The sequence below is a fragment of the Myxine glutinosa genome, chromosome 7 (genome assembly GCF_964187855.1).
Source record: "Myxine glutinosa chromosome 7, kmMyxGlut1.1, whole genome shotgun sequence".
Classification (NCBI taxonomy): Eukaryota; Metazoa; Chordata; class Myxini; order Myxiniformes; family Myxinidae; genus Myxine; species Myxine glutinosa.
Window position 1 is genome coordinate 120345951 of NC_136267.1, and position 16696 is coordinate 120362646.

The window sequence follows — 16696 nt, forward strand, 5'->3', positions numbered from 1 at the left end:
AGATACCACTGTAGTTTTGTATTTGGTGTGGATAGATACCACTGTGGTTTTGTATTTAGTGTGGATAGGTCCCATTGTGGTTTTGTATTTGGTGTGGATAGGTACCATTGTGGTTTTCTATTTAGTGTGGATACGTACCATTGTGGTTTTGTATTTGGTGTGGATAGATACCACTGTGGTTTTGTATTTAGTGTGGATAGGTACCATTGTGGTTTTGTATTTAGTGTGGATAGGTACCACTGTGGTTTTGTAGTTGGTGTGGATAGGTACCACTGTGGTTTTGTATTTGGTGTGGATAGATACCACTGTGGTTTTGTATTTGGTGTGGATAGGTACCATTGTGGTTTTGTATTTAGTGTGGATAGGTACCATTGTGGTTTTGTATTTGGTGTGGATAGATACCACTGTGGTTTTGTATTTAGTGTGGATAGGTACCATTGTGGTTTTGTATTTAGTGTGGATAGGTACCATTGTGGTTTTGTATTTGGTGTGGATAGATACCACTGTGGTTTTGTATTTCGTGTGGATAGGTACCATTGTGGTTTTGTATTTGGTGTGTATAGCTACCATTGTGGTTTTGTATTTGGTGTGGATAGGTACCACTGTGGTTTTGTATTTGGTGTGTATCGCTACCACTGTGGTTTTGTATTTGGTGTGGATAGGTACCACTGTGGTTTTGTATTTGGTGTGTATAGCTACCATTGTGGTTTTGTATTTGGTGTGTATAGCTACCATTGTGGTTTTGTCTTTAGTGCGGATAGATACCACTGTGGTTTTGTATTTGGTGTGGATAGGTACCATTGTGGTTTTGTATTTGGTGTGTATAGCTACCATTGTGGTTTTGTATTTGGTGTGGATAGGTACCACTGTGGTTTTGTATTTGGTGTGGATAGGTACCATTGTGTTTTGTATTTGGTGTGGATAGGAACCACTGTGGTTTTGCATTTAGTGTGGATAGGTGCCACTGTGGTTTTGCATTTAGTATGGATAGGTACCATTGTGCTTTTGTATTTGGTGTGGATAGGTGCCACTGTGGTTTTGCATTTAGTGTGGATAGGTACCATTGTGGTTTTGTATTTAGTGTGGATAGGTGCCACTGTGGTTTTGCATTTAGTGTGGATAGGTACCATTGTGGTTTTGTATTTAGTGTGGATAGGTGCCACTGTGGTTTTGCATTTAGTGTGGATAGGTACCATTGTGGTTTTGCATTTAGTGTGGATAGGTACCACTGTGGTTTTGTATTTAGTGTGGATAGGTACCACTGTGGTTTTGTATTTAGTGTGGATAGGTACCATTGTGATTTTGTATTTAGTGTGGATAGGTACCATTGTGGTTTTGTATTTAGTGTGGATAGGTACCACTGTGGTTTTGTATTTGATGTGGATATGTACCAATGTGGTTTTGTATTTGGTGTGGATGGGTACCACTGTGATTTTGTATTTGGTGTGGGTGTATATCAGGGTGGTTTTGTATTTGGTGTGGGTATGTACTAATGTTTTGTGTTTGATGTGGGTATGTATAAATATTGTTTTGTATTTGGTCTGTGTATGTAAAAATGTTGTTTAGTCTGTACCCATGCCAAATACAAATGATGTTTTGTATTTGGAGTGGGTATGTACAAATGTTGTTTGGTATTTGGTGTGGGTACGTACTAATTTAGTTTTGTATTTGGTGTGAGTATGTACTATTGTTATTTGTTTTTGTTGTGGGTATGTGCTATTGTTTGTATTTGGTGTGGGTATGTGCAAATGTTGTTTTATATTTGGTGTGTGTATGTGCTATTGTTGTTTGTATTTGGTGTGGGTTCATACCAGAGTGGTTTTGTATTTGGTGTGGGTATGCACCGATTTGTTTTTGAATTTGGATGTGTACCAGTGTGATGCACTTGAAACATTTTCATACCAAATGCAAAACAAACAAATTGGATCTCGCGAGATCTTGTCGGCGAGGGCACGGTTTTTCGAAGCTGCACACGCTCTCCACGCTTTCGAAGTTAAGTAATATTGTTCACAATTGTATTTTTGTCGAAACTGTATTTGTCTTTCGGTGTGTGTACCTATAGTTAGTCCGTGGGCTGAGTAGGGTTTACATGCACCCCCCCCCCCCCCCCACAACTTAACTTCCTGGGTATGTCCATGTACCCCCCACCCTAGGGGTTAGGAAAAACCATGTTAACAGAAAAAAAACTCATTCCCAAGGTACCTCCCACGCATATTTTGATGTTACCCCCCCTGTGTCAGTGATTTCCGAAAATTAGGGGTAGGCGAAATTCAAATGGCCATAACTTTTTACCTAGTCATCCTATGGTTGCATATGACCCCTCAAAATGTTTGTCCTGGGACACTCTTTACAATGATATGTGTTATATGCAAATGAGGTCACTAATGAGGTCACCAGAGGTCAAACTATGAGGGAATGAGTTTTTTTTCTGTTAACATGTTTTTTCCTAACCCCTAGGGTGGGGGTACATGGACATACCCGGGAAGTTAAGTTGTGGGGGGGGGGGGGGGGTGCATGTAAACCCTACTCAGCCCACGGACTAAGTGTGTCTCTAGGAAGATTATCAGTGTTAATCTTTCATACCTGTATAAAAAATCGTCGGTTATTTCGTGCCGCGTTTTTTGCGGCTTACTACCTTGATTCCTACCTTGAGGCTTTGTTTTCTCTTAGTCAGGTTCACTATGTTTTTTCGTTCAAAATCATGGTAGATTAGCAAACCTATACATTTTTGGAAACGTTATTACATGGAAAATCTGAAAATCAATGTTTACATTTGCCAATTCCGACCAATTCGATTCGACCAATTCGACCAATCGACCAATTCCATTCGACCAATTCGACCATTCGACCAATTCGATTTGCCAATCAATTTGACCGACCTTTGCTTGTGTGGAACGGACTGTTAAAACGATGCGGACTATATTGTCGGATACGACACACAGGACAGTGATGACGAACTCTAAATGGCATATTCTGTAATCGTGTATGTTTGATGCCATTGACTGCCTGTGTATATTTTGTCATTGACTGCCTGTGTAGATGTGAAGTTATACTGACTGCATGTGTATGTATGATTTTGCTGACTGCCTGTGTATGTTTGGTGATATGAATTATTGTGACACATTTTGATCTTATTAACTGCCTGTACAAAATGATAACATGTATTTGATTATGCAATTTATCGCGAATATAAAGACAGTATTTTGCAATTCAAAACTTTTGATTCGTGTCTTACCATTCCCCATAGCACTAATTTGATACTTTCATTGGATTCCTTGTCCCTGAAAATATAGGTTTAGTATATTTTAAAAAGTTTTTAGGGTAATTAGAGGCAGAAATAGAACAAAATATGTATTTTACAGTGGCCATTTTGAAAATCCAAAATGGCCGCCATACAGGTATCTCTCCAAATGTAAACATTGATTTTTAGTTTCCTTATGCTATAACGTTTCCAAAAATGTATAGGTTTGCTAATCTACTATGATTTTGAACGAAATATAATTTATTGACATAGTGAACCTGACTATCTCAGCGGTCGATTGTGGTCCAATTACTTTCGTTCTCTCAGTTTTTCCCAGTCGTTTCACCCTATACTTCCTTGTTTAACAATCTTAACTCAAAAACAAAAACAAAAAGCATTTCCTTCTTTGTTCTTATTTGTTTATTCGTTTGTCTTATTCGTTCGTTTGTTCTTCGACCATGTGTTTCACCCCCATTTCTCCAGATAGTTTTCACTGTTCAATTTAAAAATGTTTAAACTTTCCCCTGAAGTGATGTATTCTGTCGTATATTATAACACCTTTTTCTTTTTCTTCTTTAAAAGGTTGCTTTCGACTTGCTCACCAAATCTATTCATTCCAAAAAAAATTCCATCTCTTGCTGTTCCTCTGTCCGACATTCCCTAAACTCACCGGCACTCCACCACCCCCCCCCCCCCCCCTCCAGCATCCTTAAACGTATCTCTGACTCGAAGGTCACAAGAAACTCATTTTGCAATAAATGTTCGTTTCCCATTAATCGTACAACTCTTTCTAGATTCCAAACTCACCCCTCCCCTCCAAATCTTCCCCATCACCCATCCCTTTCAAATCTCCCCCCTTGCCCCTTCCCTCCTAAACTCCCCCCGCAACCCTCCCCTCCTAGACTCCTCCTCGCTCCTCCCCTCTTAAAATTCCCCCTCACTCCTCTCCTCCTAAACTCCCTCCTCACCCCTCCCCTCTAAATCTCCCCCATCTCCCATCCCTTTCAAATCCCTCCCTTGCCCCTTCCCTCCTAAACTCCCCCCTAACCCCTCCCCTCATAAACTCCCCCCTCACCCCCCCCCCCCCTTCAAATCTCCCCTCCCTCATTTTTCTCCATTTCCCCCCTCTCACCCCTCCTCCTCAAAGCGTCCTCCCCACTTCTTCCCCCTTCCAACTCTCACCTCAATCTCCCCCAACCTTCTGCCTCGCTCTGCCCCCCCCCCCCTCAAATAACACCCCACTGTGCCTCACCCAATCACCATCAAACCTTTTGCCTGCCCCATCCTTTCTTTTCTCCAAGCTGTTGTGAAATCTCTGACACACTGTCAACAGCTCTCCCTACTTCTTCCTCCTCTTCCACATCTTACCCTACCCCTCCCACCCCCCCCACCCCCCCCCCCTGTTCTGTATCCGATAGTCCCCCTCCCTCTTCATTAACGGTATGGACCTCAAACATCCAGGGCCTTCGCTCAAACTTGACTGATCTCTCCATACAGGTTGCTTCTGACAAACAAGACTTGATCTGCTTAACAGAAATGTTCCTCCTTCATGATGTCTCTGATTCCTTAGTATCTCTCCCGGGTTACTCCCTCCTCCGGTAGACCTGATAGATAGACCTGAGCCTCGTCCTGGAGGTGGGGTTGCTATCTTTATCAAAAACTCTCTTCCCCAATCGCCATGCACTGCCCTCTCCCCACCTCACCCCCAGGAATACCTCTGGCTATGGCCTCCCTTTCGCTCCCACCTTTTGTTCATATGTGTGTTGTACCGTCCACCAAACAGTGATGACTCCATCTACATCTCGCTGTCTGATAATATGGACCAACTTATATCTACTCATCCCAACTCTCTCTCTCTTCCTCATATGTGGTGATTTCAATTGTCACCATGCCAGTTGGCTGGGTGTGGGTACCTCTCTCACCAGCCATGGCTCCTCAGCAAAGGACTTCTGCGACTCACTGGGCCTGACACAATCTGTCAATTTCCCGACCCGGATCTCAGTCAACGGAGCATCTTCTCTTCTTGACTTGGTTATGACTAACTTCCCTGCAAATGTCTGCTGATCTTCTTCTGCTCCAATTGGCTCATCTGATCAAGTGCTTGTTCAAGTGGACATCTCTCTGACCATTCTCAGAGAGCCTCCTCAGCGTCGACGAGTCTGGCATTTCACTCAGGCCAAATGGCACGGTCTTCAAGCAGCCACAAATCATCTGGACTGGTCTCCCATCTCTACCGCCTCTGGCATCAACTCATCCTGGGAATTCTTCCAAAGTAAATTGCTCTCTGTCATGCACAGATTTATCCCATCTCGTCTTTAGTTGTCATACCCTTCCTCCCGTCCATGCAACACGGAATCTTGTGGTGAGGCTGTTGCCCAGAAACATCTTGCCTTCCCCTCCTGGAAAGCAAATCCAACGGAAGGAAATCTCATTTCCTTTCACAAAGCTCGAAACAAGTGTGTGTCCACCCTCAGGAGAGCCAGGAAACTATCTATCCACTCTCAAGACCGAACTCTCAAATCTGTCTTCCTCTTCCAAATCCTGGTGGCGTCTGGTAAATCTGTTTCTAGTGTTTGTTCCCTCTTCATCCCCTCCCTTACCTCAAATGGCTGCACAGCTGACTCTGCACGTGAAAAAGCCGAATGCCTCAACTCTGTGTTTGCCTCTAAATCTTGTGTCCCAAACCCATCCCTCTCTGTACCCACCATACCCAGTTGTACCCAGCTGCTCCTGGACGCTGTGTCCTTTCCTCCTGACAAGGTGGAAAAGTTTCTGTCAACCCTCGACTCTGATTCTGCAACTGGACCTGACGGCATCAGCCCACGGATCCTAAAATCCTGTTCTGCAGCTCTTTCACTCCCTCTCTGTTCTCTTCACCCTCTCTTTTGCTCAAGGTCATCTGCCATCACCTTGGAAATCAGCCAACATCACGGCTTTACACAAAAAATGTGCAAAAACAGATCCTTGCAACTACAGACCAATCTTCCTTTTCCCAATTATTAGCAAAGTCATGGAATCCATCATTGCTTCAGATATGAAATCTTTCTTCTTCTCCAATGGCTTGATCTCTGATCATCAATTTCGTTTCAGACCAGGTCACTCTACTCTGGACATGCTGCTTCTGCTGTCTCAACAATGGATGGAGGTCCTCAATGCCAAACAGGAAATTAGAGCTGTCTCCCTTGACATATCACGTGCCTTCGATACGGTCTGGAACCCCGCTCTGCTCACCAAACTCTCCTCCTATGGTATCCATGGAAATCTCCACGCATGGCTGGCGGACTTCCTCTCTTGTCGTAGTCAACGTGTGGCCCTGAATGGGTTTCTCTCATCTCCCCTTCCTGTTCCGGCTGGAGTTCCCCAAGGCAGTGTTCTGGGCCCTGTGCTTTTTCTGGTCTTCATCAATGATCTCTCTGACTCTCGTGAAAATCCTCTCTGTCTCTTTGCTGATGACTTCTCTCTGCCGCTCCATTCCTCATCCCTCAGATCGGCAGTCTGCAGCCACCTCACTCTCTGCAGACCTAGACAAAATCACAGACTGGTCAAACAAGTGGAACATGTCTTTCAATCCTGACAAATCTCACACTCTTACTATGTCTCTCTGAAAAGACCGACTGGACAACCCTCCAATCCACTTTCCGAATTATCCTCTCCAAGAAGTTCTGTCACTCAAGCTTTTGGGTCTCACTATCTGCCATGATCTTTCCTGGGAAATCCACATTTCAAATCTGGCCTCGAAAGCCAGTCGCTGACTGGGCATCCTCCGTTATGCGAAGTCCTTCCTTGGCACACCTGAGCTCCTCACCACATACAAGGCTTTCATCCGCAGCTCAATGGAATACTGTTCGCCCCTCTGGGCCGGTGCTCCTGCCTCTCACCTAGCTCGGCTTCACTCTGTTGAAACCAAAGCGTTCAGAATCATTGGAATCTCCCGCGATGAAGCTAACTCCAAGGGCCTTTCACTCACTCACTGCAGGCAGGTTGGTGGTCTTTCCGTCTTCTACCGACTCCTCTCTGGCCTTGCCTCCCCAGCTCTCTCTGGGCTCTGTCCCCCAAATATTCCTACAGGTCGCACAAGATCTGCCTGCAACCCTCTTATGGTTAAACTGCCAAAATCAATACTCTCTGCTCACCTTCACTCCTTCATGCCTCTTTTCTCCCGCCTCTGGAGCAAACTCCCTCACTCTCTTCAATCCCACTCCTCCCTCCAGGTGTTTAAAACAGCTGTTCACCACCATCTCTTATCTTCCCCCATCCAAAACCTTGATATTTTCTACCCCCGCTAATTTTACCCCAGATCCACTTTTTTGAAATACCAACTTCTTTCCTTGCAGTGTCCTTGTGTTTTATACTTCTCCCCCCCCCCCCCCCCCCTTGCCTCCTCCCCACGCCTCCTCCCCCCAAGCCCTCTCCCTCCCACAGATCTCCCGATGTCCCTCCTCTCAAATGTTGTGTTTGTGTGCTTCCCCTTCTCTCCCCAGCTTGTCTACCGCTCCCCTTATTATATACTTCATGTGTCTGTTACGTTTACGTTTTTGAAGGTTCAAACACCAGTGCAGTTGAAACAGGATAAGTTTCTTTCCATGTTACGTTTTTCAGGCAATTGTCAAATAAGGAAGATTTAAACAACTTTCATGCTGAGGCTGAAGAATTTGTTTTCTTCCATATTTCTTCTATAGTTCTATATTTGGCTTTCTTCTATATTTATTTGGTACTTGAAGCAATTGGCCCAGATAGTAGGTATTGCGTACGGTATTCTATGTATTTAGCTGTTAACCTATAACGCTGAATGTGCTGTTCATAACTTGGATGGTTTTGTGTGAAATTTCAAAATTCTTTCTTTAATGCATTGAATTGCAACAAACACAAATTGTGTTTGTGTTTGTTGTAACTCTATGCACAACTCTATGCACAACAAATTGTGCATCGAGTTATAATCTTAGTGTGTAAAGGAACCATATAGTGATTGTTCATGTTTTTTGTTTTATCAGTTTAATGAAACCACTTGTGCCTTGCACGATCTCCACACTATTGCCGGTCCTTTTTCTATCGAGCTCCAATGGACTTCTTGGAACGGGAATGAAAACTGCTCCTTTGCTGTGAAACTCCGTAATGGTAGCTCAGGCTGGGAACGAGACTGCAATGTGCACGTGTCCGAACACCGTCACTTCTGCATCATATGCTCGCTACTTCCTGGCATGGATTACCAAACTGAAATACTGTCCACAGACGGCACTAACATCACCACCTCAAATGTGAACATGACTCTAACAACAGGTAGGCCTATAGTTGGCCTAGGTTGCTTTTTAATCGACCATTTATTACCCCTGCCACCGAAGGTGGATGGAGGTTATGATTTCACCCCTGTTTGTTACTTGGCAAAAAAAAACAAAAAAAAAATTTCAAGTATGTTGATCACTCACTCCGGTTTGTGTGTTTGTTTGTGTTTGTCCGCTCACTTATACTTGCCTACAGGTCACAATTTTAAACCGATCTTCACAAAACTTTACCAAATGGTAGAGTTCGTGGTCCGACAAAATCCTATATATTTTTGGGGTCAAAAGGTCAACATAAGCCAAAGGTCAACCACTTTTTTCAAATTTCTAAAATCCTCAATTTTCATCCGATTGACTTGAAATTTGAATAGGATATTCATATCGGCAAACTGAATTCAAGCACCAACTATTTTTGAGATCAGCAAAGGCCAAAAGGTCAGCATATGCCAAAGGTCAACAACCATTTCAAATATCTAAAGTCCTCAATTTTCATCCGATTGACTTGAAATTTGAATAGGATTTACATATTGGGAACTGAATTCAACCACCAACTATTTTTGAGATCAACATAGGGCAAAAGGTCAACATAGGCCAAAGGTCAACCACTTTTTTCAAATTTCTAAAATCCTCAATTTTCATCCGATTGACTTGAAATTTGAACAGGATTTACATATCGGCTAACTGAATTCAACCACCAACTATTTTTGAGATCACCATAGGCCAAAAGAGCAACATAGGCCAAAAGAGTAACATAGGCCAAAGGTCAACAACAATTTTAAATTTCAAAAATCCTCAATTTTCATCCTATTGACTTGAAATTTGAATTGGATTTTCATGTCAGCTTACTGAATTCAACCACCAATTATTTAAGAGGTCAAAAGGATGCTCTACTGACTGCCATTCTGCTTTGTTCTCTTTTGCCAAGTGTCGCTCTATGAGTGATTTTTCATCTGTCTGTCTGTTTGTTTGTGAACAACATATCTCAAAAAGTTGTGAACGGATTCGAACGGAATTTGGCAGAGATGTAGTGTGTGAGACAAGGACGAAATAATTCGATTTTGGTGAAGATCCGGATTCGGATACGGCTAGTATAATTTTTTTAGGTGATTCTTCACTTCACTCACTTTAAGCCTGGTGTTGGCTTAGCGGTTAGGGTGCCGACTTGGGATCCTAGGATCCTGGGTTCGAATCCCGGTCGATCGCTGAATTAACGCCAGGGTGGTTCACTCAGCCTGTCATCCTTCCGAGGTCGGCAAATTGAGTACCAGCTTGCTGGGATGAATGATCCCGGTGTGTACCCCAATTTAGAATAGGTACACCGTATCCCTGCGCATCGTAAGAGCGTGACCAAGGGTTGGCGTCAGGAAGGGCATCCGGCCATAAAAATATTGCCTCAAACAGGGAACCATGGTTGTCTTGGGGCCCGCAAGGCTAACCCCCGCTCTAGCGGGGAAAATGGCCTTAAAACGATCATTCATTCATTCATTCTTCACCATTGGGAGATGGGACCAAAAAGGATATATACTGCAGCAGGATATCTCAAAAAGATGCGGACAGATTTGGAAGAAATTTGACAGAGAGGTTGTGTGTGGGACAAGGAAGAATTGGTTCAATTTTGGTGAAGATCCAGATCCGGATCCGTCTAGTAGAATGTTTTAAGTGATTCTTCACCATCGAGTGATAGGGCCAAAAACGATATATAGCAGGATATCTCAAAAGGTTGTGGATGGATTTGGCCAAAACTTGGTGGAGAGGTTGGGTGTGTGACGAGGAAGAATTGATTCGATTTTGGTGAAGATCTGAACGTGGATTCAGATACGAGAATTGTTTAATTTTTTGAAGTGATTCTTCACCATTGAGAGATCGGGCAAAAAGCGATATATAACATGATATTTAAAAAAGTTATGGACGAGTTATGACTAAACTAGGTGAATGAGTTGGTTCGGTGACAAGAACAAGCCGATTCGATTTTGGTTCAGGTCCGAATCCCGATCCAGCCTATCATTGGGATACAAAACAAACTGTTCTGCCTTGGGGAGGTATTCGCTCTACCGGGTGCCATATTAGTTTCACCACTGTTGGTGGCTGAGCTTGAGAGTTCTGTGGATTGTGCTTTAAAATTGAAAAGTGCAAGAACAAAGTGGGTCTTCACCATAACTAAATGCCATTTCACCAGATCCCTTCACTAGTTCGATAACAAAAAAACAATAATCTGGCACGACCTCTAAATTAGCTCCGATCTCGTTGCTCTTTCCTTGTAGAGCAGCTGATGTAGTGGAACAAGGGCACATACAGCCAATAGAGGAATTTAGATTTTTTAAAATTTTACCTTAGGAATCTGTACTACCCTAACCTTCATGCCATGACTGAAGCATAATGACCCTGTACTTCCCTGGATCTTAATAACTTTTCAATAATTATTCAAACTTGCACAGTATGTAATGGGTGTACATTGCTTAAAAAGAGCGTTATAAGGAAAAATCTGTCATGTTCTTGGTCGATACTGCTTGGATAAATCAGCCAGTCCTCGTGCTGTTTAGCGTCAACGTTTTATGAACAGGTTCAAACACCAGTGCACTTGAAACAGGATCATATCTCAAGCTAGCCAATGCTTTACCAAGCGAGCGCCACCTCCTACCGGAAATCTTGTGTATGGAACGTCAAACTGAAATTACGTGTAATGTACTAAAGCACTCCGCATGACTATCGCTTTCACAAAGCACAATCACACAAAAGTCACTTGACCAACTGTGGAATGATGGATACACATTATTGTGGTTTACACAGTATTAAAAAAAATAAGGAATGCCTGGTGTTGGCATAATGATTATGGTGGCTCGCTAAAGATCTTAGAGTCTTCAGTTTGAGCCCCTATCGTTCTGTTAAATTAACACCAGTTGGGTTGACTCAGCCCGTCAGCCTTTCGAGGTTGGCAAAATGAGTACCAGCTTACTTGGCTAATAAGCCAATAGAGTATTCGGTGTTGGAGTGTTGAATTGTCCAGGATTGTACTCGTTAGCCATTGAAACTGCCTTGACAGGTCCTATATGCCTCTTCTAAGATGGATACTTATTGTTTTTGTTGTACACTGCTCCCTCCCTATTCCATCTCCAAGCGCTGCATGACGTCATCACCGGGCGCCAAAGGGGGCTCAGTGATTATGCGAGCCGAAAGGGAGTAATCAGTTTTCACTCCGTTTGTTTTGTACACCACTCCTTTCGTATCCCATCTCCAGGCGCTGCATGATGTCATCCCCGGGCACTGAAGGTGACCCAGTGATGACACGGCGAGAGGGAGTACTCAGTTTTCACTCCGTTTGTTTGTTTGTTTGTTTGTTTTCTTGTTTGTCTGGGCAATATCTCAGACATCCCTTGAGCTATGAAGCTGAAATTTGGCCACAATAGTGAACAAGTACTTTGGGGAAAAGGTGCTTTAAATTTTTTTAATTAATAAATTAATTTCTTAATTATTATTGATTTATTAAGTACTCATTTATTTTCTTTCTCATCCGGGTAGTATCTCTGGCTCTTTTTGAGCTAGAAGAATAAACCTCCAGAAAATCAACTCCTCCAGAACGGCTGGACAGATCTAGTAGAAACTTCACACACTTGTTATCCATGCCTTGTGGATACCACAGTATTCATAAATAATTCATAGGTCACATGGTCTGGCAGCAATATTGAATTGAATGAAAATCTTTAAAATATATATTTTCCTGAACCGCTCCATCAAAATTATGTTCTAGTCGTCAAGGGGAATACTTGTTTAAAATTTCAACATGTTCGGTCACATGGTCTGGCAGCCAGAATTTTTTTATTGTTTGAAGAAGAAGGCACCCTACAGTGTTTTCTCCAGACATGTGACTTTTCAGGTTATCTATTAATCACTTACTGTTTAAACTCAGTGGCAACCTGTCTATTAATTACAAACGTCTCTTAATTACATACTATTTGAATGTACCTTTCGACCCTTTAGACTGCCGAGAGAGACCCCTTAGACATTTGAAGACCCTTTAGGACCCCCAAGACCCTTCAGACAACCAAGACCCTGAGGACCCCTCATATATTTTTTGGAATATTTAAAATCCAATTCTGAATTCAGTTTTATATAGAGGACTTAATGGATCACGTGTCCGATCAAAGCAGGGTTGTATCAAAGTGGGGCAGATTGGATCCCAGTCATAACTGCCCGTCGTAGGTGATCCGTCTAGTTATAATTATTATTATTTTAAAATAAAGGAAAGCACCATGGTGTTTTTATTCCTATCCATTGCACTGAACAGCAAAGTGTAATTTAAAACATACTAATAAAAATAAAAATAGTGAAATAACAAATATTTTGGCATGTCCATCATGGTGTGAGAAATTGATTGATAATATAAGGTTGGTTTTGTCAATAAAATAGAAACAATGTAAGGATTTTTAAAACATGTCTTGTTTTACCTAATCTGCCTTGGAGTATAATATATACAACAGGCATTTTAAGGCCATTTTCCCTGCTAGAGCGGGCGTTAGCCTTGCGGTCCCCTTGACAATCTCCTCCATTTTGCCCTATTTTCTGCATCTCCCCTTGTTAAGTATATGCCTTGAGAGTACATGACATTTCAAATTCAATCAGGGAAGCACAGTAATTAATGGAGGATCCACTAATATTCCATTTCCGGCTTTGTGGAACATGTTGTTCAGAAAAAGAAGCAAAGTGAAATGTTTGATGGAGATTAGCTCTAATAATCTTCCCAGAGTTTATTTTCCCTTTATACAAGTTGAGGCTTCTGGGTCCTCATCTATTTAATCATACCATAACTATCCAACTGTTTGAAAAGACCAACCGAGATGATACTGTTTATTTACCGTTTATTTTACCGTAAACGTACATTACTTCTTACTTGCATTGTGTCGTTTCATTTGCAATTGTCTGATGTATTTGCAGATCTTTACACAGACCCTCTGCAACGCTCCACACGTACCGGTAACGAAAATATTTGTGTCAAATCAAACGAGGAGCTAAATAGCACGATGCAGGTTTGTGATTATTGTTTCTTATTCATTGTTCAATTTGTATGTGGAATTTATATTTATAATTCAATGACTGTTCAGAGTAAGAATTATTGACACCAATTCTCTGTGTTGCATTGTTGACAATTTAACCCACAAACTTTGAGATTGCCTTTGTAACAAACCTTTTCTAAATGCTGAACACAAGGCAAGGAAGCAGCACATACCACTTTTAAAGTCTTTGGTATGACTCAGCTGGGGTGCAAACCACTAACTCCCCAGACTCAGAATGGACACTCTAATCGTTACGGCATTGAATCTGGTATTTTACACCGCTCCTTTCCTATGCCATCCCCAGGTGCTGCATGACGTCATTGCCGGGCACCGAAGGGGGCCCGGTAATGACGCACGCTGAAAAAGAGTACTCAGTTTTCACTCCGGTTGTTTTCTTGTTTGTCCGGCTGATATCTCAGCCATCCTTTGAGCTAGGAAACTGAAATTTCGGCACAATAGTGAACAAGTGCTTTGGCAAAATGGTATTTTTTGTTTTTTGATTAAACAATGAATTGATTAGTTATTTATTTAGTATCGATTAATTAAGTACTTATTTGTTTCCTTTCTCATCTGGGCAATATCTCAGGCACCTTTTGAGCTAGGAAGCTGATATTTGGACACGACAGTGACCAAGTGATTTGGCTATAAAGAATATTTTTCATTTATCGATTAATCAATCTATTAATTATTTATTGATTAATCGATTCTTTTTTTTTCTTCTTTAGATTAATGACATCCTCAAAATATTTGGGTCGCAATAGCAGCAAATTTATTCAACAAAACTAACAATGTTGTATAACAATCTACTATATAAGAGAGATGTTGTCTGTGTGTGTGTCTGTCTGTGTCACCATTTTTCTCAGAGTTGGCTGAACGGATGTTTGTCAAACTTTCAGAGGTTCATCAGTGAGTGCCTGGGAGTGTTTTAGGCAAAAAAAAAAAATTTGAAAAAGATAAAGTTCGTTTTTTTGGAGTTAAAAAAAAAAATCGCTCGATAGTGCCTAAGCCTTTTAAAATTAATGACAGTTATATACAAGTACACATTCGCATAAATAAATACAAAACAATCACCAGACATTTGAATACAAATAAATCAAACAATTCCGGAAGTGTACGAAGTTGGTAGTATGGCTTCTTCTTCCTGATCGGCATCACACTTAACTCAGAAACGTGATGAACGCCACATTCACCCACCAGCATATATATGAACCCCCTTCCTCTCCTGCCTCCACCTACCCTTCCCCCTCTCCCTCCCCTCCATTCCTTCCCCCCTCTCGCCCCCCACCCTCCCCTCCCCTTCCCCCATCCCCTGCTTCCCCCCTCACCCCTCTCTCCCGCCCGGCAACGCCGGGTACTTCTGCTAGTGTTGTAGATACGAGCCATGTTTTTCATTTTTTGGTTGAAATAAAAAATTTTAAATATCTTTAAATATCTAAAAATTAAAAAACTTTAAATATCTTTGCAAGCAAAGCTGCGACGAACAATCTAGTATATATACAGTGCCCTCAATAAGTATTGGAACAATGAAGTCAAATTTGTTATTATTGCTGTATACTCCAGAAATTTGTATTTGAGATAAATAAATAAATATATATATAAAATAAGAGCACAGAAGGTCAGATTGTATTTCTTGGTATTTCTATGCATATATGTTTTACCATTGTAGAACAATAGCACTCTTTATGTTCAGTCCCCCATTTTATGTGAGCATAAATATAGGAACAGTTTCACTGAAAGTAAATGAAAGTGGTATAATAGTTATGCATTGACCCATCAACAAAGTAGCAATAACTGCATCAAGCCTGTGGCCTGTTGACATCACCAAACCCTTGGTATCTTCCTTTGAGGTGCTTTGCCAAGCCTTTATTGCAGCCATTTTCAGTTGTTGTTTATTTTGGGGTTTTTTGACTTTAGTCTCCTCTTCAGCAAGTGAAATTCATGCTCCATTGGATTTAAATCAGGAGATTGACTTGGCCAGTCTAAAACTTTCCACTTTTTCCACCTGCTGAACTTCTTAGTTGCGTTGGCAGTGTGTGTTGGGTGTTTGTCTTGCTGCATGGTGAAGCGTCGCGCAATGAGTTCGGAGCCATTTTCTTGTCCATAGGCAGTGAAAATGTTTCTATACACTTCTGAATTCATTCTGCTGCGGCCATCATTAGTTACACCATCATCATTAGTGCCTTGACAGGAAGAGGAGATGAAAGGATTCTGTTGAGTGCCATATGTTGGCTACAAGAGTAGAGGAAGTCAGGTTTTTTTTTTGGTTTTTTTGTATACAAGATCGAGGCTCGTGAAAGAGCTAACATTAATCACACAGAAAGACAAACCGACACATAAAACATAACAACGGGAGCGGTAGACAAGATGGGGAGAGAGGGGGAAGGACACAAACACAACATTTGAGAGCAGGGACCGAGAGACATCGAGAGATCTGTGGGAGGGAGAGGGCTTTGGGGGGGGTAGGGCGGGAGGCAAAGTAAGCTATGTGTGGAGTTGACCTTGGATGCCATAGGCAGTGTGTTTGGAGAGCAAGGCAGGATGTCAAACTGTATCAAAAGCTCAAGATATGTCGAAAGAGACAGCCCTGATGTAATGTCTGAAATTGAGGGCCTCCATCCAATGTTGGGTGAGTAGAAGCAGCATGTCTAATGTCGTGTCACTTGGTCTGAATCCGAATTGATGATCTGAGATGAGGTTTTTAGAGAAAAGAAAGGCTTTTATGTCAACTGTGTTGATTGATTCCATGACTTTTGCTAATGATGTAGTTAAGGGGTTCGGTTTTTGCGCATTGTTTATGTAAGGTGGTGATGTTGGCTGATTTCCAAGCAGATGTAAGATGACCTTTTGGCAAATTTTGCGGTGAACATAGTAGAAAGAGGAAGTGCAAGAGCAGCATAGCAGGTTTTTTGGACACGTGAGCAGATGCAGTCCGGTCCCGTTGCAGAATCAGTGTCAAGGTTTGCCAAAAACTTCTCCACCTTCTCAGATGCAAAAGACATACTCCAGGCCTGGGTGTGACTGTGTAGGGTAGGTACAGAGGGTGAAGGGTTGGGGACACAAAATTTGGAAGCAAACACTGAATTGAGGCATTTGGATGTGCAGTTTGTAGTCGGCTGTTGTGCCGTTTGAAG

The 16696-nt window shown here is 42.0% G+C and overlaps 1 protein-coding gene across 1 annotated transcript in view; it reads left to right on the plus strand.

Moving 5' to 3' along the window:
- LOC137412049 (uncharacterized) overlaps positions 1-14541 on the plus strand; it is a 39798-nt gene extending 25257 nt beyond the window's left edge. Inside the window, exons 3-4 of the mRNA XM_078781149.1 lie at positions 8233-8518; positions 13447-14541. Coding sequence (XP_078637275.1) covers positions 8233-8518; positions 13447-13628 — 468 coding nt within the window. The 3' untranslated portion in view covers positions 13629-14541. The remainder of the gene's footprint in view (positions 1-8232; positions 8519-13446) is intronic.
- The last annotated feature ends 2155 nt before the right edge of the window (positions 14542-16696 follow it).